This window comes from Sitophilus oryzae, unplaced genomic scaffold (genome assembly GCF_002938485.1).
Source record: "Sitophilus oryzae breed Bouriz unplaced genomic scaffold, Soryzae_2.0 scaffold_482_pilon_pilon, whole genome shotgun sequence".
In the NCBI taxonomy this organism is placed as follows: domain Eukaryota; kingdom Metazoa; phylum Arthropoda; class Insecta; order Coleoptera; family Curculionidae; genus Sitophilus; species Sitophilus oryzae.
In genome coordinates this window covers 717,880-741,800 of record NW_022147065.1, presented here as the reverse complement: position 1 = coordinate 741,800, position 23,921 = coordinate 717,880, and the positions used below count along the sequence as shown (strand labels likewise).

Here is a 23,921-nt window from a genome sequence, read left to right as displayed (position 1 = left end):
ATTAGACCGCTAAACGCAGGGATTTATTTTAAAATTTATGTATAAGTGACAAAAATTCGCTGTACGAATACACATCATTCGCAGTCTAGTGCCAGAACTAGGTTCTTCTGATATAGAGATTATATCTTCATTCCCGAGAATCTATAATAATCGTTGTTTTTTTTTTGAAATGGTTGTATTTTTCCAAATTCTTACCGACATTTTGATATGCAGTAAGTATTTTACACTTTGACATTAGATAATACTAATTTCATTCTCGACTTAAAAGTATCTCCGAACAATAGTGTATTGTTTTATTAGGAGTAAAAAATAAACTTTTTTTGATGATGCTGTACCTTTGAAGGACCATCGTAAAGCTATTCTGACGTTACAAGGAAGCACAAAAAGTACATTTTTACTCCTAATAGAACATACATATTATTTTTTTAAAACATTACAAATCATTTTTAATCAATTTCAAACATTGCAAATAATATAAACAGTAATCGAGCAACAATTTGTACACTCGTTGAATTTGACACCTAATATCAGTTTAATAATATATTTTTGTACAGCTGGTTCCAAAAAAAATGAATACGACTCTTTACACATTTTTTTAGAATATTTGGGCAGTGTATATTTATGTGTCAAGTATTTTGACATGTTAAGGTTATTGTGACATTGAGGTCATTGTGTCAGAACGTCAGTATGACATGAGTAGGGAAATGGGGGACTGGTATCATAGAATATACTGCCCGAAATAATAAAAATATGTTTTAAATCGTATTCAATTTTATTGGAACCAGCTGTACTTTTGTGCTTAGGCTTAACAGTGCTTTACTTTTATACCTAGGCGTTAAAATGACAAAAATTAAAACTTTTGAGACATTTGCAAAAAAAATCCTTTTGATCTTAAGCAAGCGACTTTTTTGCGAAATATATCGGTGACCGATGTGGAAAAATGACAAAACTCACCCTAGAATTATTAATGTTATCGATAACGGGCAGAATTATAAAGATTTAGGTTAGGACTTTAATTGGAAATAAGTCCTAGTCGTTTGGAAATCCGATTTAAATATTGTTTTGAATTAAAATCAAAAAAATCTGATTTTTTTGTTTTTTTTTAAAAATCATAATTTTTTCCAACCCTGGCTTATGGCAAGCCAGATCATAAATTAATAAATATACAGGGTGTTCCATTTAAGAAAACATAACTTTAGTTCACATCTTTAAAAATATTATTTTCGTAGAATAACAGAGTACGTCACTGTATTCTACGTAAAGAGTTCTATAATAAACAGTTTTCATCTTTTCGATACCTTTAACAGTAACACAGATATAGGGGGTGTCCCAAATTGCAAAATTTTCAAAAAGACCCTGTCGCTCAGAAAGAAAGAAGGCTATGAAAATTTTGTTTACGGCATCCTCCGTTTGACAAAAAAGTGGGACAGGTTTGTGCAAACCGCGCCCTTCTATGTTCACTAATAACGGAGATACCGTATGATTTCAACTAAAATGGGACACCCTGTACACTGTACAATCTGTGTAGACAAAAAAACGGCCCGTTTTATTTTACTTGAACTGAAAAGGGGGATGAACACCCCTCCCCAAATAAAATACGTAAGTACTTACGTTTCTAAATAACTTTTGTATGATTCCTGAAGATCCAGATTAAAGTCAGTACAATATTCCTGAATGTTATCTAAATTCACGTAATTTGTTATAACCAAGTCTCTCAACCGCTCGTCGCTTTGCTGCGTAAAGAAAGTGGCATAATGCATTTTGGTCCCTTTCAACTTTAACCACCATTTGCACATATTAGAAATGTTATTTAAGTGTGCCATGCCTTCGAGTTCGCCATAGTACTTAAGCAATTCCAAACCGACTTGGGCAATAACAATAAGTTTGGTGGGTCTTTTCTTGTACAATTTTAAATATTTCTGAAGGGTAGGTCCGAAATTTGAGCCTATCATCATCATCAAATTGTAAAATAACGATTTATCGATGTGTTGGTGAGAAAGGACAACGTCAATCATTTGAGGCAACCAAGTACCATATAAATACGTTTTTAGGCAATTTAGTGTATCTGTCTTTATGGTTGGATCAAGCATTAAGCCATACTGTAGAGTTTTTATCATGTTATAAGCAGTTAAGTGTTGATCTTCTTTTAGAAACATATTTAAGTTCCAAGTAAACTGTTTCAGTTCATTAAGAAGTTGTTCCTAACAAACATAAAATTATTTTTAAAAGATTTATTTATAATAGAATGCGGTATTAATTCTACCTGATCTATCTCCATTTTTGACGAGAACTGCGTTAAGTACTTCATAATTGGTATTTTACAACAATCTGAAATAAAAACCAATTAGTCAACATCAATATTAGAAGACAGTAAGAATAATTAATGTCAATTTTAGCATTAAAAGCTTGCCATTAGAAAAATTCGCAATTTTTAAATTTATTGCATTGTCATGCCTCCGTTCATCGGATATACGATTTTCTTGTGATTGGTGTCATTTTATATTTTCATTTCTATAACGATTTCACTGATTCACTTATAGGCTAAGAGCTAACATCGTTTTCTAGAGAGAATTTTAAGCTAGTTTGCTATGCTCTTCCGAACAGAGTGCGGACCGTCTCGCTACCGGTAGCGTTCACTACTGCGCATCATATCTGTTTTCAACATCTATTCACTACTGCGAATCACAAATTCGGCCTATATGTTTATTATAAAATTAGAAAAGTAATGTGAAAATCGCATTATTGTATCTCTACTCATAAAGGAGAAATCCCATAAAACACACGAAAATGGGATACCCTGCACAGATGTGATGCGCAGTAGTAAACCGCAGTAGTCTAACGGCAGCCCGACGCACAGTGCATAGATTATATAGGATGACGGGACAACAATCATAGCGCTATTACTATGCATCCGATTTTGTTGAAACTTAATACCCAAAGGTTTTTGAGGTTGTAGATCAAGAATTTGAGGTCAAAATTAAGGTCAGAAAATTCTGGATATTTTTTATTTCCATAATTTTGAAAATAAATAAAATAAAATGTATAATATCTAATATAAAACCAGAAAAGATATATTGTCAGACAATATATAATATTCTAAACTAACTCAAAATGCCCTATTGGTAAGTTTTTAAACTAGTAATTTAGGAAAATCTGGTGATCATTTTTGAAAAAATTAATCTAAAGATTATTTTATTTTTAAAGTTATAAAACAAGACCCTTTCCTAAGAAAAAAAAATAAGACAAAAAAAATCCACGTACAGGGTGATTCATCATAACTGAACCCCCCTTTAACTCGTTTATTTCGTCTCGCACTAAAAAGTGATTTTCCGATTTTTCTAATTTTACACTCAGAAGACAGTCGCTGACAAACCCTAAACAATTTTACTGGATAATGGAGTTTGAAAATAATATGTAGTACGCCATTTTGTGGTGGTGGCCATTTTGAAGATACTGAATACATATATAGATACCTAACTAATTGAATTGTCATCAAAACTAAAGGTGTATACCAAATTTTGTATCAGTAGGTCGACAACAAGTTGCTGAAAATTGAATTACTAGATTTAACAAAAAAAAAAAAAGATAAAACCGTTTATAAAAAAGTAAACAGCAAGTAGGAGCATACAAACTCTACATGATATGAATTCTAAATAATTAGGCGACAAGAAAAGGCTTAAACTACAAAATTATATTTCATGATTTTTTTTAAATCCAATTTGAAAATAGATAACCAAAAAATTTGTATTGATTTAGGATGGCATTGTGTTAAGCGTAGGAAAAAAATACAAGTAAGTCGGCACCCAAAGCAAATAAATTGTTTTAAAGTACACACCTGACCTATGTCCTCCATAATTTGCAGGGGGTTAATTGCAAACCTTTCCACTTTTTAAGCGCATTTTCAAGCACAAAGATAAATTATTAATTCGCTTGATAAGAGACACGGATTTAAATCAATAGTTTGGCGGGTGATAAGAAATGAGCCGCAACAAAAACAGGTTTTTTATGTATTTATCATTTCAGTTGTATTATAAATCATCGATTTCGCACTGAAATTGAAACTTGCTTTCTTTATTTTTAGGCATTGTTCGATGCACTGTGCGACGGCCCGCACTTTGGTCAGGAGAGCACAGAAGAGCATAGCAAAAAATACAGGTTGTTAATTTGTTTATTACTCGCGGCAAGAGCTTTATGGTTGAAATACGGCAACCTCGGCGCACTCGTCGAGAGACGACGTGACAGGACGAGTCGGCAGCTTAGCTTAGTACTCATTTGGAATGTAGACAGTGTTGCCCATTCTGTTCCCCAATAAGTAACCGTCCAGTTAACAATCTGTATATTAAAGAACCAGCTTTCTTCAAATTCTCGTTTTTCCGACGATGATAGCTCTTGTACTATTATAATTTTATTACGATTGGATTAAACTTGTCAAAAAAGTGTCAGAACGTCCGTTATCGTACGATCTTTCTCCGTTGACGGGCTAGAGTAAAAGAATTACGGATTAAAAGTGGCGCAAAAACGCTATGGCCAATCAGAGCGCCGTCGGACACATCGTATCAACGGATAACGGACGCATGAAAATGAAGCTTAACTGTGCTGCACAATAAATCATAAACTTTTAACATCTCTTACCAATATAAGAACAGTAAACATTAAAAACTTTTTTAATGCTTTCAAGGGATGACACAAATGGGTAGGCTCCTGTTCTTGGAAGATAAATTTGGTGTACGTCTTCATTTGTATAGTTCTTTTTTAAATTAGTAATTAAATAACAAGAATTGATCCACCTAAAAACTTCCATGATAGCCAGGTGGTCATCTGGAGTGGCGTGGTTTATCGCTTTGATGATTAAATCTCTCGCCAAACAAACTCCATTCAAATAATACTCATCTTTATTGGGGACATTGACCAAAACATCTAAAAATGTCTCGTTCCCGTCTTCGATCATGTCGTTCTTTAAAAATCTGAAAAGATAAACTGCACAAAAAGCCAGGTTTGCTGAATTGCTCGAGGAATCCAAGACGAATCTCGCCAGTTTTAAAATATTCTCAAAATCGATTTTTTCTAGCAGCTTTACCAAAATTGCATCTATCGGTTCTTCCATGTACCAAGACACTTTTTTTGCTAATAAAATTATATGTTCAAAAACAGTCTCGTCTGAAATGTAATAAAAAGAAATATTATTATAAGGTGTAATTCAGGAAGACTAGCTAAAGGATTGAACATATTTTTATAGTTTATTACTTTAGATTACACAGGGTGGCGCACCTCATTCACCTCGATTGATTATACGAAAACGGAAAGATGTAGAAACAAAATATTTAATAGGTATATGTGGGGAGACTTATAAAATATACAGGGTGTTTCAGAACTAAGATCGATACCAAAGTTATATGGAACACCCGGTATTTTATTTCATTTTTGAATTCTTGGGCCCAAAAAAGGTATTATTATAAGGGTTAAATATGTTTAAATTCTTTGGTTTTTGAGATACTTAGAGATATTTAAATATGCTTGCTACAATAGAATACCATATCAACACCCTGTTCATTACTTTTCAGAATTAATTATTGTGCTGAATTTAAAGGTAGAGAAATAAACTTTATTGAAAAATTTTATTGCTTTCTTGAATTTATATAGAGGTACCAAAAATTGTTGATCTATTTTAAATATTTAATTTACATAAAAACTTCGTTATTTCAAATGCAACACCCTGTATATTTTAAAATAAATCGAAGCAGATTTAAATGCTCTTTCAAACTATATTAGGATTTTCTATACCTATATCTAGCTCAGATCTTCTATACCTCATATCTACCTTCTATACCTAGCTCAGATTTTGAAGAAAAAGAGCTTTTTCAATAAAATGGCAGTCAAGATAGCTGATATTGTCATGGCAATTTTCTAGTGACATTTAGTAACTATTTTCAAAATCGACATTAGTTCATGAACATTATTGTTTAGATTTATAACAGTTTACTTAAATTTTCCCATAATGGTTTAATATGTAATAAGTAATCATTATTTTATTAAGAAAAACAAAGCAGTATCTACCGGCGGAACGAATGGATATGTTACTAGTGATTTTATTTTGAGAGGAAAATTGCTTCTTAGCCAAATATATCCAAATAGGAATCTTCCTGATAAACGTTCCTTAGAAAAACTACTTGTCCTATTTCGCAGAAGTGGTTGTGTGGTTTATAAAAAACTTATTAGGCAGAAACCTGTCGTTGGAAGTGAAGAAAATTATTTTTTTTATAGAAAATCCATACATCTACAACTCATCGTAAAATAAATCAAAGAACTACTTCTTTGTTTTTCTTGATAGAATAATGAATACATATTTAAAAAATATTATTTATTAAAGTATTGTAGGTTAATTATAATAAATAATAATATTAATAAAAGTAAATTGCTATTAGTTTAAATAAAGTCCATAAACTAACTTCGACTTTGAAAATAGCTACCGTTATTAGAAACTTGACGACACCAGCCCTCTTGGTTGGCATTTTATTGAAAAATTGCTCTTTATTGAAAATCTGGGCTATACAGATGGGTACTGGAAACCCTAATATAGTTTGATAGAACATTTAAATCTGCTTCGATTTGTTTTAAAAAATACAGGGTGTTGCATTTGAAATAACGAAGGTTTATGTACAATTAATAAATTAAATTGATAATTTAAAATAGATCAGCAATTTTTGGTCACCCTGTATAAAATTAAGGAAGCAATAACTTTTTTCAGCAAAGTTTATTTCTCTACCTTTAAACTTAGCAGAAGAATTAATTCTGAAAAGTAAGGTACAGGGTGTTGATAGTCTGTTCTATTCTCGATTCTATTGTAGCATATTTAAATATCTTAGAAACCTAAGCTTATAAACATATTTAACCCTTACAATAAACCCCTTATTTTGTGTCCAAGGATCCAAATATGAAATAAAATACCGGGTGTTCTATAAGAAAAAATATAACTTTGTTGTGGATCTTACTTCTGACATATACCCTGTACAGCAAAATAAAACACTTTTACTTTTACACTAGACGCGCGTTTCGCTAACCATGTTAGCATCATCAGCAGATGATTATAAACTAAAATACAATCTACAATTGGAGCGTTTATATACTCGCTCAGTGGGCACAGAGTGGGCGTGGCAAGATCTAGCCAACCGAGTCAGAACACACCGAGCGTAACAGTTAAATTTCCGCCACTAGAGTAGTAGGAACAAAGAACTTGAAGGAATTAGACCGTTGTCTCTGTTCATACTATCTTTACATTTATTAATTCTGATGCTTTCATATGCATCTAATTGTCTGTAATTTGAAACTTGTTTAAGTAATTTTAAGTTATTAAGATCTATACAATGTTCTTTATCAACAATATGTTCGGCAACGCAAGATTTAGCAGGTCTACCATATCTTATCTGAGCTAAATGTTCTTTAAATCTAGTTAATATTGATCTTCTAGTTTGCCCAACATATTTCTGATTACAATCTTTACAAGAAATTTCATAAATACCCGGCCTTTCCAGTAGAGGTGTTTTATCTTTTGGATACTAATAATTGTTGTAATTTATTATTAGCACTATACACAAGTTTATAATTGACATTCTTAAAAATTCCTTTTAGACCACGGGATAACTGTCTACCAAACGGTATTGAAAAATATTTTGACGTATCTTTCTCCACTTGAAAAGTCGAATTTTCAGAAATCATTAACCTATACCTACGTTTATAGACTTGTAGACTTGTTCATAGACTTGTCCGGTTTATGAATTTTTGGCAACGCATAGAATTTTGGTAATGAGGTGGAGAAAGATACGTCAAAATATTTTTCAATACCGTTTGATAGACAGTTATCCCGTGGTCTAAAAGAAATTATTAAGAATGTCAATTATAACCTTGTGTATAGTGCTAATAATAAATTACAACAATTATTAGGTAATCCAAAGGATAAAACACCTCTACTGGAAAGGTCGGGTATTTATGAAATATCTTGTAAAGATTGTAATCAGAAATATGTTGGGCAAACTAGAAGATCAATATTAACTAGATTTAAAGAACATTTAGCTCAGATAAGATATTGTAGACCTGATAAATCTTGCGTTGCCGAACATATTGTTGATAAAGAACATTGTATAGATCTTAATAACTTAAAATTACTTAAACAAGTCTCAAATTACAGGCAATTAGATGCATATGAAAGCATCAGAATTAATAAATGTAAAGATAGTATGAACAGAGACAACGGTCCAATTCCTTCAAGTTCTTTGTTCCTACTACTCTAGTGCCGGAAATCTAACTGTTACGCTCGGTGGGTTCTGACTCGGTTGGCTAGATCTTGCCACGCCCACTCTGTGCCCACTGGGCGAGTATATAAACGCTCCAATTGTAGATTGTATTTTAGTTTATAATAATCTGCTGATGATGCTAACATGGTTAGCGAAACGCGCGTCCAGTGTAAAAGTAAAAGTGTTTTGGTGTATTATTGTGGTGATTTAGTGTTTTATTTTGCTGTGTAACACCAAAAGTTCCAACCCTCAACTGTAATGCCCTGTACATTTCAAAATAATTTTAAATTATGCACATTGCCTTCCCACATATACACATTAAATATTTTGTTTCTACATCTTTCCGTTTTCGTATAATCAATTAAGACGAATGAGGTTAGCCACCCTGTATGTAATTACACTACTAGAGTCATTAAAATAGTTAACCAATTGTATACAGTGTAAATAATTACAAACATAATTCCTAAAACTTACTGTCATTCGTAGACTCCACAATTTCTTGAACTAATCTATCCATCAAGATTTGTCTTTCAGACCAACTGAAAAAATCGCGGCATTTTGATTTGATTTTAAAAGTCTTTTCGATGTCATATATGGCTTTTGCTACGTGGCAATCGCACTTCGCTGTATCTATTTCTCCTTTGTGTGTGGTATTATCAACAATGCGACTACACACCATATTTAAAGCATCCTGGAAAAGCGCGTCCTCTTTAGCAGATACTTGTGTGTTAACATTCAATGTATAAGAAATTATATCTTTGCAAACGCCAATGATTATTTCTGGAGGATTATCATCCAGAATCTCCATTGCCCGTGTGTAAGCTTCCTTTCTGATCAACTTAAGGGCTATCGCATATTCGTTTTGTTGCCGCTCTATTTTGTTGGTATATAACTGACGAATATCGTCAACAGAGTCGACACCTTTCAGGTAAAAGATGCGGTTATAATAAAAACATTTCTAGAAAGTTAAAATTCATTGAATAGATAAATTAGGTATTCTATGCAATTTTACGTACATCCTTGGAAGAAGCAAATTGAGCCCAGGTAATATCATATTTTCTTAAAATATTTAGTTTAGGTTCTTCTTTGAGAAACTCTACCATTTCCTGAACCAGTGGATTTTTTGCCTCAAAATTAAAAATAATCTTTGATATTTCCCGTACTTGGTCGCTCCACGGTGTAGAAGCCGTTTCTAATATTAATTTAATAGCCTCCACTTTCTTATCGACACCAGTCATTAAGCTTAACAGAATTGCCACTAACTCTATACAATATTCTTCGTTATAATTCAACAAATTCTAAAATAAAAATACAAATTTATTTTAACACAACGAAAAAACAAATAGATCTTCAAAAAATACTTTAATTTCTTCTAGAAACAACGCATCTTTGTCAATATTATTTCTCTGTATAAAGGAGCACAGGAATTGTTTGGTAAACATCTCAAAAGTTTTGCTGTCCATATTTGTAGTAAATAATACTCTCACTGTGTCGGTGGGATCTGCAAGATAATCTGAAACGTGTAATTTGACTCCAAAATTATTCTGTAAGAGCTGAATATCTTTTAAAGCGTTCACAAGATTTCCCAGTTTATCTGGTGATTCTTCATTACTAAAGTGCTTTCTAAGTGGAACATTTATGTTCATTAATTTAGTCACATCTTCAATAAATCTAAAATAAGTAAATAATAAAAATGGATTCAACTTTTTATAGATTGTAATCAGAACTGCAAACTCATCAAGTCATTTGATTTTAATTTTTTTTTCGAAAGCTGACTTAAGACTAAGAAGAAAATTAAGTATTTTTGAAAATCATTTGTGATTTAAATCTTTATTCCGAAATAGAAAAAGATTTAAGTCTTTTTATGAAAGAATTAAGTAATTAAAAATATTTTTAAGACTTTTTATAAAAGGCTTAAGTCAGATTTTTATATTTTTTTGAAAAATTTTTAACGGCCAGCAATTCTTTTTAAACTGCTATGCGGCAGCCAAGCAGCAGAATAAAAAAAACAATGCTCGATAATACTAGTAAATAAAATGTTACTTTTTCCGAATCGGTTATGATTATTTGTCGCGTTACGCGTCTGTAGTGAGTCTGTTGTATTTCAAGTGAATCCCCGACTCCGTTATGTAGGCCGAAAGACGAACGAAAGAAATTTATCTTGAATATATTGAAGAGTACCTTAAAATCCTCCAGCCCTTATCTTATGCCATCGATATATTACATAGTGATCAAAACATATCACCACTTTTTAATAGACATTTAGACATGTATTCGATGACATCTATTTGAAATGGATACATATAAAGTACTACAAAATCAATTAAATTTTATAGAAAAAAACAACATATTTTTGTGTTTGTATTTATTCTGAAAATTAACTGTTTTATTTTATGTGGTTTTATGATTTAAGTTAAAATATAGACTTAAGTCATAAAAACGACTTAAATAACGCTATATTGATTTAAGTCATTACAAAAATGATTTGACTTGAAATAAAATGACTTAAGTCAAAGACTTAAATCAATTGAACTTTATGTTAAATTTAACTTAAAACTTAAATCATTTTGATTTTAGAAATGACTTAAAACTTAAGTCTTTTTAAAACTGACTTGTTGCAGCTCTGATTGTAAAGCAGCCCATACACTATCAAAATTGGGCAACAGGCTGTTGCACAACAAGTTGCCAATATATGGCCGTTTTATATGCAACGGGACTGTTTGCGCAACGCGTTGTGTAGTGTATGTGTGTGTTGCGCTTCGTTGTGCAACATTTTAGTTGCTAGCCGCTTTATTGGCGGGACGTCACTTGTTTCTCGAACAATGCACAACTTTTAATAAAAAGTTTGATCAAAATTTTGCCAAGTGTATGGGTGATGCAGTTATTGTGTAACGCAACGTTGAGCATCGCTTTGTTGCGCAATTTGTTTGATAATGTATGGGTCGCTTAATGTAAAATTTACTTTATTGCACATTCAGGAAAAGTAGCACTGTGTTGACTTTCAAGGAAATATACTCTTCCGTGGAGCCATGTGATAAATATAGTCAAAGTTCCTGGAAGGTATTTCAAAGATATAGGTATGAACGCCGTTAGAAAAGCATTGATATCTCCTCTGCACTGTAAAATACAAAAATAAGCAAATAACGGATCAGATTGAAGTTAGGCAATACCCTATCAACAACAAGTAAAATTTCTTGAATTTTCTCATCAGTCAGTAAATTAATGGAGTCCAAATCTAATCTATTGAAAATTATAATGGCTTCTTCAATATCATCCTGGAAAATATCAACCGTCAGGTATAATAAATATTTTTTTAATCTAACAAACCAACATTTTTCAAGAATCTCACAAGTTCGTCCAGTAAGTCACACTGCATAAAATGATTCCATTTCTGGTGGTTATAAGAATGATATATCAACATATATGTATCAAACAGGTGTAATCTTCTATTGAAAAGTATTTTGTTATGTAGAAGCGGATTGTCCTTGTTTTGATTCTGAAAATATTAAATAAAATATTTTACTTACGTACTTTTATTACTGGTGGGCAAAACTGTTATTTTTAAATAACAGTTCAAACTGTTACTGTTATTTATATATAACAGCTTAAAATAACAGATTTCTGTTATTTTTTTACTTTACTCTTAAACATCTAAAAGAGCATACACATTGTTCAAATTGTATTAAAATCATAAAAATCTTCATATTTATTGCTTAATAAAATATAATGTACTAAAATATAAAATTTATAAACAAATCAAAGTCTGTTTTAATTTTTAGAATATGTTTATTATATTATTAATAAATAAAAAAATAATTGATATTAAAAAAAATCAATATTAATATTTAAAAAAAATAATTAGCTTAGACAGTCTTCATTTATTTAAGTAGTTGAAAGTTAGGCAAGTAAAATTGTCTTTGAAGAGTTTTTAAAACGTAGCAAAAACAATGAAAGTACATATTTTTAAAAATATTAATAAAATAACTAAGTAATAACTTACAAAACAAAAACTTTAAAATGTATTAAATAAATATATAAAAATAAGTTTGCAGAAAGCAAAATAGTAAAAGAAACTTGATCAAAACGATTCTAACAGAAATTTAATAAAGACAATTTTCTTTAATTCATTTATAATTAATATTTTTATTTACCATGCATTATTGATGTCAAAAAATTGGGGCCGTGAGGCACGTTATACTAAAATATGTTAATATCTCGAAAACGGCGACTTGAGTTATTACAAATTTTGTTGCAAATATTATTCCTAATCTTAATTTGAAAACCGCGTTTCGCTAGCTACTGTAATTTTGGAGTTACGATTTTTTAAAATTTTTAACCCCCTCCCATACCCCCTTATCAACCTCCCCACCCCCACCAATAACTAATGGCCAAATTCTCGGGTGCCACAGTATTTTTGTGCCAAATTTGGTTAAAATCGGTTCAGAGGTTGTTGAGTTATCGTGTTACAGACGGACAGACGGACAGACAGACAGACAGACAGACAGACAGACAGACAGACACCATGAAAATATTTTGTATTTAGGTCATTTATGACCAAGTAGCTCATTTTGAGTGAAATTAAAAAAACTTTTTTGTCGATCCTAATAGCCTACCATACCTATTGGTATGGTCGGCTGAAAATACCCAGAAATCCGACAAAACAAAATCACTTTTAAACTATTAAAACAAATTCAGACTGTCAATGTTTTAGAAAACGCAAAATACCCTTTAGTTATATTTTTTTGCAAATATATGTATTAAAAATTAACTTCTAACGCCACCGTACACCGCGATCGACCGACACAGGCGAAAAAGCTATTATTTTCCAACTCCGCTTATCTTGACAGCCGCCCGTTATGCTCGTAACAGGTTAAAAAACAACATATCTAAAATAACTGCTTATTTCCTATACGTTATTCTCCAACTCGTTGCCAACCCAACATCGACAATCGACCGATACAGCAGCGTTACTTTCCCACTCCTGTTATTTCAACCGCGTTATGCTCGCAACTAGTTAAAAAAAAAGTTTATTTTATATACGTTATTTTTAAGCTGTTACAAGCCCACGACCGATGCAGCTACAAACACGACCGATGCAGCAACGTTCGCCGTAGTGCATTCCCCACTCCGCTGTATCTCGACTGCCGTTCGTTATAGATGGTTGTCGAAATCTGAGATTTTTCATACTAATTATTTTTTGGAATTGCTTCGAGCCGCATAGAATTTCGTAGCGATGGCGAGAGCCGACTTCGTATCACGAACGGTCTATCCTGAGGTATCGTTATTTTATATCTGTTATTTTTAGAAGTAGCAATGGTTGCGTTATGTTATTTCTAAATAACTGTTATAAAATAACAAATAGTTAAATAACAACCCATCTCTAATTTTTATAGTAAAAAATAGAAAAAAAAAATATATACCGAATCTCGAACATCAATTTCCATAAAAGCTGCATAATATATAACCCTTCTTGCATCATCCCCTGCTTCGCATTCAACAATATCACAACAGTTCATTATAAATTGCTGGTCAGATATATTAGTAAAAATATCAAATAGCTGATCAATATCACTGGTTTTGCATGATAACTTATTAACAATATGTTGAGCCCTTGCTTGAGCAACAATTTCCATACTAATGTTGTATTTTTCTGCAAAAAGTTCTGCCTCTTCGAATTTCGCCTTTTGTAAAAGCCTTTTCAGTTTCAATTCTGGATCAGCTTCATAAATACATTGCAAACGTATCTCTTCCAGGCAATTATTTTTGAAAATTTTAGAGAAAAATAATGCTTCTTCTTTGCTGGAGTCCATCTGGGTTAAACAAATTGGGTTCATTACAGGTATTGAATAAATCGTATTTAAATCTGAAAAATTATATTATTAGAAAAAATAAAGTATTGTTCCGATTCACCAGATATTACCTGGAAATTGGCATAATTCTATATAAGATTTTCCATCAGATTTTTTATGAGTTACACCTGTCATTAGATATTTTCCCTCGCGTTCGCTATCGGTAACAAAAATTAAGTCTTCAAAACTGTTTTGAATTGCTGGATAAGTTTTATTGATGCAGAAAACAAAAAGAAACGGGTTAATCATGTAAATATCTCCGTTTTGGCTATAAGCTAAATAATTCCTAAAAAAATAAACCTATATTCTAGATATTCGCAAATAAATATATAGTATGTTCAGCCATCGTTCATCGTCACGTCATATATTGTCGAACTCTCTCCATCACTTGCCAACCAGATGAAAGAGATTGGTGACGTCATTACCAAACCAAACCAAAACAAAATTCAATTTTTTTTATTAGGCCAAGAATACAGGCCTTCAAATGCGAGGTTTTGGTAAAAAGTTGAATTTTTGATATGTTACTTTAAAAGATCTAAAAACGAATTGTAAAAGATTTTTTTAAATTCGCCTCCAAAACGGCATAACATAAATAAATAAAGTAATTTTTTCGAAATTTCGGAGCAACGGTAAGGATTAGAAAAATAAAGTTAAATAAAAGTTGTAGAGCGTCAGATTTCACATAAAAATGGGCTCTATTTTATTACGGCACCTTCTCCAGCAAGGGTTTGGTTTGGTTTGGTTTGACCGTTTCGTCTACCCGGCCTGGGTCAACCAGGCGGGCTAGACGATCCTCTGAGAGTAGGTCTTAGCGGAGCCGAAACACGGAGATATCTCCGACTGCTCCAAGAAGGACTTGCTCCAGAGGAAGCAAAAGCAAAAACACTCCTCCGAAAAGGGGAGAGTAAAGAAACCAAGAAACAACCTGACTCATCTCCATCAAAGGGTAAGAGAGGGAGCGGGAACCTCTCACCTCTACTCTGGCAGGGAGAGAAAAAAGCCAGGATGGAAAGCCGACCAACACCGGGAGGCAAGCAGGGATGTATCACCAGCTTTGCCGCTGTTCCTGGACAAGTGAAAATGGCGATGCTGCCAAAGGATTTCCCAGAGGTTGCTCCGACCAGCAAACGTCTCTAGAGGAGGCTATACTGGACGAAGTAGTGGCGATCGTATCGCATCACAACGATCTACAAAATGTGAGTCAGCTGCAATCCTCATAGATTGTGTATCTCAAGAATCGGCGAATTGGTTGGTGGAAATCGCACCTAAGCTTAAAAAATGGCAGGGGCCGGAACTGGTTGCAGTGAGGGGAGAAAACATCCCTAAAGGGGTGGCCATTACGGTCTTTCTGTCGAGGAGCAAGGGGAAAGACACCACCTACCTGCTGAGCCTTATTCAGGGTCAGAACTTCAATGTAAGGACATCGAGTTAGCGACCCATCAACTCGAGGGAGGAGGGTCATGGTCAGGTCCTCACAATAGGAATTGACCTCAAATCCAAGGAGGCAATAGAGAAAGAGGGACATATCCTCTATTATAGATACGGGACAACACCGGTATCAGGTCTAAGAAGAAACCAAGTTAAAGAGGTGGAGAAAATGGAGACAAATCCTCCAGCCTCCACCCCACGGGTTCCTCAGCCGGAAGCAAGCTGCTCGACTGTGAAGGGCGGCACGGAGGGCCAAACTCCAACCGTGGAAGGATGTGTACCCTCGGAGGAAGAACTGTTGTCAGAGGAGATACCCCTCTACAACAGAGGTATGATGGGTTATAGACTGTGTGATGACTCGAGGAAGGGGGCACAATAGATTTTTAAGGTCTTACTCATTCTATATTCTACATGTTAGGAGTTGAACGGCAAAAATACAAACGCACTAAAACAAAAATTATATTTTTAAATGTCATTATTCAATTCTATAAGAGTTTAATACATTTTTAATCGCAAAAAAGTATTGCATTAAACTTGTAAATGTGTTTCATATATTGATCTATTATGATGACATTAGAAGATTGCGCTCTCTTAGAGAATATCTCATAAATGTAAAAACAGTTTATGTGTATAAATTACTTAACACGTTTATAATACACTTAAAAAAATGAATAAAATAAAAAAATATATATACGTGTCTCATATGTTGATATATTATGTGAAATTGTAGATGTGGACTCTTATTTTCATGGTAATACTAAAATATTAAAATTTTAATAAATCATTTTGTGTATAAAAATCATATAAATACGCGTACACAGCCAAGGAACACTGGAACACCCTGGACGCCGTATATGAAGAAAGTAAAATGCAAAGTTATAATAGCGTTTTTAAATAATCTAGCTAGTTGCTGATGCTTTAGAAATAGGAATTTCAACAGTCCAAAGGATTTGAATTAAAGGGATCGTAACTGATGAAGAGTTCAAGAAAAAATTAATAAATGCCGAAAAAAAACTCGCTCAATCCATAATATAGTAACGTACTATTTTCTAAACAATATGAACTGGTCTCAGACACACCCTAAAACTGATATTTGACAAATAATGATGACGTAACGGTGAACGATGGTCTGAATTGTCTTTAAAACATACATTCCCAAATGCTTAATCAACTTTAGTCCAATTCGTTCAGTGGTGCTGTATTTTCCATTGTCTATGTCCAACAATATCAACTCAGATCCTTCCAATAAGATAGAAGAATGGCCATAACAACTTATATTCATTTTTCTCTCTAGGTCTTGGATAATCTCTGCTTCAAATTTAGTACCGTCTATTAATCTGATTCTAAAACACAAACCCCTCTTTTACGCAAATTTGATTTTATGTATAAATTTTAGGGTTGGCATGATTTAAATCAAGTGATTGTAGTAACTTTTTTTAAAACTCTATAATAAATCGACAAATAACTGTAAAAGTTATGAAAAAATATTTCATCCATTACACAATGGTAGAGAATTAGAAAGTAGAATTAGAAATGATACAGATTTATTTTGAAATTTATGTACAAGTAACAAAAATCTGCTGTTCAAATACATTTTGTTATCGTTTAGTTATCGGTATCGGGTAAAGTTAAAGATCTAGCCATTTAGGATAGAAGTTTAATTGGAAATAAGTCCTAATTATTTGGAAATCCGATTTAAAAAGCGTTCTCAATTAAAATAAAAAAAAACTGATTTAAATAAAAAAATCCGATTTTTTTTAAAATCATGAGTTTTACCCTGAAAAACTGACCTTTTTATTAATCCAAAGCTGGTCACAACACAAAAATTACCAGTCTTATCAGCAAAACAATGAATAAAAAAAATTTCAGTATATTCATGATCAATTTTCCTAAAAAAAATATTTCAGTTTTATGTTACCATATTTCGAAAGAATATTAATTCATACTCGCTAAATATAGGGCTAAAATCGAATTCCATTGTAGAGTTTTCTGTATCAGATAAGTATAAGGATGATATATTAATAATAGTTATCTTTCCATCTCTTGTACAGACCATAATATGATTTCCGGACACACAAAAACCATCAATACGATGACTGAATTCCCAGAAAGCCAGTTCTTTCAACATTTCCTTACCTTTCATTATCCTTAACACATTATTGATGCTAAAGAAAATCCTGCCCTCATAAACATAAGACAAAATATCTAGAGCTTCAGTTCCCTAAAGTAAATATTAAATTAATATTATCTCAGACATAATATGAGTAGTCTAAGATCTGGCTGCAGGATTAGTATTGTTACGTTTTTCGTCGGTTCCGTGTGGATAGAAAGTCACAATTTATTTAAACACAATTATTTAACACTAATTAACAAAAACAATAACGATAAAAGACTTAAAAAACTATTTACAAACGATTTATAACTATTTATCTAGAAAGAATTTATTTTGAATTTTAGCGCGTCAACTGTACTCGTCTATTTATTTCTGTCCTCCTCAGGCCCCAGCCAGTTTATATTATATTATTTCTTTTGGTCAGCTAAAGAGTTCTCGAATAATCCGTAACAGCCGAGATTTCCATTCGTCCTTGAACGGCGCCAAGCGTATTAGTCAGCTTAGACCGGGTTCACACGGGTCGGCAACATTGCCCCCTTCTTAGATACATGCTCGTCCCGAGATGTATACGGTGAATGAAGGTATTGCAAAGCTGGCCTCTGGTACATTGAGAAGTCTGGTAGAAATAGCAGTCTACAGTTTTCTCTCCCCATCTCAGCTTTGGGTTGTAGCAGCAAACGAGGATCTCGATACCCGTAAATCTAAACAAGACTTCAATGTTCCGGATTGTACGCCAACTCAAACCATCGAGTCCACACGCCAGCTTCGGAATGGCTAATCGTGCAATGTTGTTGTTTAGCAGGGCTTCTCTCAGTTCAATCAGGGTCTTCCATAGATTGAGATAAGTCGGCTTATTCGGTGACCATTCCTTGGTGACCATGTAGAAGATGTGCCTTGCTTGACCATGTGCATTGTCGGTTAGCCTCAAGACGCTTCCAACCTCTGGATCCTGTCGGCGTAGTTCTCCGACACACCCAAACTTCTCATTGAACATCGCAGCGATTCCTCTAGACATTCGCAAATCTCGGGCTACACAGTGAGCAAGCGAATAATCAGGAGGCACGGAAAAGAGGTCCCGTTGTTCTTCTTTAGTCACACCATAGCGAGCCTTCTCACTGCTGTTATAACGAGCCATAAAGTCGTCAAAATACATCTCCGAATCAGGGGGATCGAAGCTGCAGGTTCTCACAGACCCAGCACGATCTTCTATTTCGCCTTGGTAGGGGCTCAAACGATTAAAATGGTTTACGATACTTGGTTTCTTGGTTTTCCTTTTGGCAATTTCCTGATACGGTATACGACGTCATTAATCCTATCCATGACTTCGTATGGCCCTTCCCACAAGGATTGTAGCTTCGGAGATAATCCACGACGTCTCTGCGGGTTGTATAGCCACAACAAATTCCCTGGTACACCACCCCGTATTCAAAACCATTTGCCGGTCCGTAGGAAAAGGGCCAAGTTCAAAAAACCGCTGTTTTTCTTGAAAATTAACAGAAAAAAAATTGTAGCTCATTTATTAAGGGTTGTGCCGCAACGAGACCACCTGGAAACGATGTACAGATGACAAGGGTACACCACCCCGTATCTAAAACCATTTACCGGTCCGTGGTGGAAAAGGGCCAAGTTCAAAACCGGGCTGTTTTCTTGAAAAATTAACAGAAAAAATTGAAGCTCATTTATTAAGGGTTGTGCCGCAAACGAGTCCAATCTTGGAAACGATGTACAGATGACAAGCGGGTACACCACCCCGTATTCTCCAAAACCATTTTGCCGGTCCGTAGGAAAGGGCCAAGTTCAAAACCGCTGTTTTTCTCTTTGAAAATTAAGAGAAAAAAAAAAATTGTAGCCCATTTTATTAAGGATTGCGCCGCAACGAGTCCACCTGGAAACGATGTACAGAGATGACAAGGTACACCACCCCGTATTCAAACCATTTGCCGGTCCGTAGGAAAAGGGCCAAGTTCAAAACCGCTGTTTTCTTGAAAAATTAACAGGAAAAAAAAATTGTAGCTCATTTATTGCTGGCTGTGCCGCAACGAGTCCGCTATCTGGAAACGATACAGATGACAAGGGTACACCACCCCGTATTCAGTCCGTAGGGAAAAGGGCCGTTCAAAACCGCTGTTTTCCTTGAAAATTAACAGAAAAAAATTGTAGCTCATTTATTAACGGTTGTGCCGCAACGAGTCCACCTTGGAAACGATGTACAGATGACAAGGGTACAATTCACCCCTGTATTCAAAACCATTTGCCGGTCCGTAGGAAAGGGCCAAGTTCAAAACCGCTGTTGTTCTTGAAATTAACAGAAAAAATTGTAGCTCATTTATTAAGGGTTGTGCCGCAACGAGTCCAATTTGGAAACGATGTGTATAGATGACAAGGGTACACCACCCCCGTATTCAGTCCTTGTAGGAAAAGTACAAGTTCAAAAACCGCTGTTTTTCCTTGAAAATTAATAGAAAAATTGTTGCTCATTTATTGTTATTGTGCCGCAACGAGTCCACCTGGAAACGATGTACAGATGACAAGGGTACAATCTCACCCGTATTCAAAAACCATTTAACGGTCCGTAGGAAAGGGCCAAGTTCAAAAACCGCTGTTTTTCTCGAAAATTAACAGAAAAATTGTAGCTCATTTACTAAGGGTTGTGCCGCAACGAGTCCACCTGGAACGATGTACAGATGACAAGGGTACACCACCCCGTATTCAAAACCATTTGCCGGTCCGTTGTAGGAAAAGGGCCAAGTTCAAAACCGCTGTTTTTCTTGAAAAATTAACAACAGAAAAAAATTGTAGCTCATTTATTAAGGGTTGTGCCGCAACGAGTCCACCTGGAAACGATGTACAGATGACAAGGGTACAATTCACCCCATATTCAAAACCATTTGCTGGTCCGTAGGAAAAGGGCCAAGTTCAAAAAAACGCTGTTTTCTTGAAAATTACCAGGAAAAATTGTAGCTCATTTTAATGTTGGCTTTCAGCCGCAACGAGACCACCTGGAAACGGGATGTACAGATGATAAGGGTACAATTCACCCCGTATTCAAAACCATTTTGCCGGTCCGTAGGAAAAGGGGGCCAAGTTCAAAACCGCTGGGTTTTCTCTCTTTGAAAATTAAATTTCAGGAAAAAAATTGTACCTCATTTATTATATTGTGCTGCAACGAGTCCACCTGGAAACGATGTACAGATGACAAGGGTACAATTCACCCTGTATTCAAAACCATTTGCCGGTCCGTAGGAAAGGGCCAAGTTCAAAACCGCTGTTTTTCTTGAAAATTAACAGAAAAAAATTATTAGAAGCCATTTATTATATTGTGCTGCAACGTCCACCTGGAAACGATGTACAGATGACAAGGTACACCACCCCGTATTCAAAACCATTTGCCGGTCCGTAGGAAAAGGGCCAAGTTCAAAACCGCTGTTTTTCTTGAAAATTAACAGAAAAAATTGTAGCTCATTTATTAAGGATTGTGCTGCAACGAGTCCACCTGGAAAACGATGTACAGATGACAAGGTACACCACCCCGTATTCAAAACCATTTGCCGGTCTGTAGGAAAGGGCTGTTCAAAACCGTTGTTTTCTTGAAAATTAACAGAAAAAAATTGTAGCTCATTTTATTAAGGGTTGTGCCGCAACGAGTCCACCTTGGAAACGATGTAACAGATGACAAGTGTACACCACCCCATATTCAAAACCATTTGCCGGTCCGTAGAAAAGGCCAAGTTCAAAAAACCATTGTTTTTCTTGAAAAATTCAATAGAAAAAAAATTGTAGCTCATTTATTAAGGGTTGTGCCGCAAACGAGTCCACCTGGAAAACGTGATGTGGCCAGATGACAAGGGTACACCACCCCGTATTCAAAACCATTTGCCGGTTCGGTAGAAAAGGGCCAAGTCTAAAAACCGCTGTTTTTCTTTGGAAAATTAACAGAAAAATTGTAGCTCATTTATTAAGGGTTGTGCCGCAACAAGTCCAATCTGGAAACGATGTACAGATGACAAGTACACCACCCCGTATTCAGTCCGTAGGAAGGGCAATAAGTTCAAAACCGCTGTTTTTCTTGAAAAATTCTCAATAGAAAAAATTGTAGCTCATTTTATTATGGGTTGTGCCTGCAACGAGTCCACCTGGAAACGATGTAATAGATGACAAGGGCGTACAATTCACCCCGCATTCAAAACCATTTGCCGGTCCGTAGAAAAGGGCCAAGTTCAAAACCGCTGTTGTTCTTGAAAATTAACACAGAAAAATTGTAGCTCATTTATTAAGGGTTGTGCTGCAACGAGTCCACCTGGAAACGTGATGTAATAGATGACAAGGGTACACCACCCCGTATTCAGTCCTCGTGGTGAAAAGGGCCAAGTTCAAAACCGCTGTTTCTTTGAAAATTAACAGAAAAAAAATTGTTGCTCATTTATTATGGGTTGAGCCAAAGTAACGAGTCCACCTGGAAACGATGCGGGCTAGATGACAAGGGTACACCACCCCTGTATTCAAAACCATTTGCCGGTCCGTAGAAAAGGGCCAAGTTCAAAACCGCTGTTTTTCTTGAAAATTAACAGAAAAAAATTGTAGTTTACATTTACTTCGGTGGGTTGTGCTGCAAACAGTCCACCTGGAAAACGATGTATTGAGATGACAAGGGTACACCACCCCGTATTCAAAACCATTTGCCGGTCCGTAGGAAAGGGCCAAGTTCAAAACCGCCAGTTTTTCTCTTGAAAATTAATGAAAAAATTGTAGCTCATTTATATGGTTGTGCCGCAACGTGAGTCCACCTGGAAACGATGTAAATAGATGACAAGGGTACACCACCCCATATTCAAAACCATTTGCCGGTCCGTAGGAAAAGGGCCAAGTTCAAACCGCTGTTTTTCTCTTTGAGAAAATTACCAGAAAAAATTTGTAGCTCATTTTACTAAGGGTTGTGCCGCAACGAGTCCACCTGGAAACGATGTGGCCAGATGACAAGGGTACACCACCCCGTATTCAAAACCATTGCCGGTCCGGTTGTAGAAAAGGGCCAAGTTCAAAAACCATTTTTCTGAAATTAACAGAAAAAATTTTCAGCTCATTTATTAAGGGTTGTGCCGCAACGAGTCCACCTGGAAACGATGTATTAAAATGATAAGGGTACACGACTTGCATTCTAAAACCATTTGCCGGTCCGTAGGAAAAGGGCCAGTTCAAAAACCGTTGTTCTTGAAAATTCAACAGAAAAAAATTGTAGCTCATTTATTATGGTTGTGCTGCAACGAGACCACCTGGAAACGACATTGTATAGATGACAAGGGTACAATCTCAATCTGTATTCAAAAACCATTTGCCGGTCCGTAGGGAAAGGACAAAGTTCAAAAACCGCTGTTTTTCTTTGAAAATTAACAGAAAAAAAATTGTAGCTCTTTATTAAGGGCCAGCTCGCAACGAGTCCACCTGGAAACGATGTACAGATGACAAGGGTACACCAACTGCATTCAAAACCATTTGCCGGTCCGGGTGGTGGAAAGGGCCAAGTTCAAAACCGCTGTTTTCTTGAAAAATTAACAGGAAAAAAATTGTAGCTCATCATTGCTGGTTGTGCTGCAACGAGTCCACCTGGAAACGATGTACAGATGGACAAGGGTACACCACCTGTATTCAAAACCATTTGCCGGTCCGTGGAAAAGGGCCAAGTTCAAAAACCGCTGTTTTTCTCTTGAAAATTAACAGAAAAAAAAATTGTAGCTCATTTATTAAGGTTGTGCCGCAACGAGTCCACCTGGAACGATGTACAGATGACAAGGGTACAATTCAAATTTACATTCAAAACCATTTGCCGGTCTGTGGTGGAAAAGGGCCAAGTCTTCAAAACCGGGCTGTTTTTCTCTTTGAAAATTAACAGAAAAAAAATTGTAGCTCATTTATTAAGGGTTGTGCCGCAACGAGTCCACCTGGAAACGATGTAATAGATGACAAGGGTACACCACCCCGTATTCAAAACCATTTGCCGGTCCGTAGGAAAAGGGCTTAAGTTCAAAACCGCTGTTTGAAAATTAACAGAAAAAATTGTAGCTCATTTATTAAGGGTTGTGCCGCAAACGAGTCCAATCTGGAAACGATAAAAATAGATGACAAGGGTACACCACCCCATACTCAAAACCATTTGCCGGTCCGTAGGAAAAGGGCCAAGTTCAAAACCGCTGTTTTTCTTTGAAAATTAATAGAAAAATTGTAGCTCATTTATTAAGCACAGCCGCA

At 34.8% G+C, this 23,921-nt stretch overlaps 1 protein-coding gene across 1 annotated transcript in view; it reads right to left on the bottom strand.

Moving 5' to 3' along the window:
* LOC115886295 overlaps positions 1 to 23,921 on the bottom strand; it is a 68,272-nt gene that overhangs the window by 14,518 nt on the left and 29,833 nt on the right. Inside the window, exons 2-15 of the mRNA XM_030905387.1 lie at positions 17,512 to 17,786; positions 17,356 to 17,454; positions 16,717 to 16,908; positions 14,209 to 14,423; positions 13,709 to 14,151; positions 11,620 to 11,784; positions 11,459 to 11,563; positions 11,251 to 11,405; positions 9,650 to 9,959; positions 9,305 to 9,586; positions 8,763 to 9,246; positions 4,633 to 5,157; positions 2,264 to 2,328; positions 1,612 to 2,201 (exon numbers count right to left, since the gene is read on the bottom strand). Coding sequence (XP_030761247.1) covers positions 1,612 to 2,201; positions 2,264 to 2,328; positions 4,633 to 5,157; positions 8,763 to 9,246; positions 9,305 to 9,586; positions 9,650 to 9,959; positions 11,251 to 11,405; positions 11,459 to 11,563; positions 11,620 to 11,784; positions 13,709 to 14,151; positions 14,209 to 14,423; positions 16,717 to 16,908; positions 17,356 to 17,454; positions 17,512 to 17,786 — 3,905 coding nt within the window. The remainder of the gene's footprint in view (positions 1 to 1,611; positions 2,202 to 2,263; positions 2,329 to 4,632; positions 5,158 to 8,762; positions 9,247 to 9,304; positions 9,587 to 9,649; positions 9,960 to 11,250; positions 11,406 to 11,458; positions 11,564 to 11,619; positions 11,785 to 13,708; positions 14,152 to 14,208; positions 14,424 to 16,716; positions 16,909 to 17,355; positions 17,455 to 17,511; positions 17,787 to 23,921) is intronic.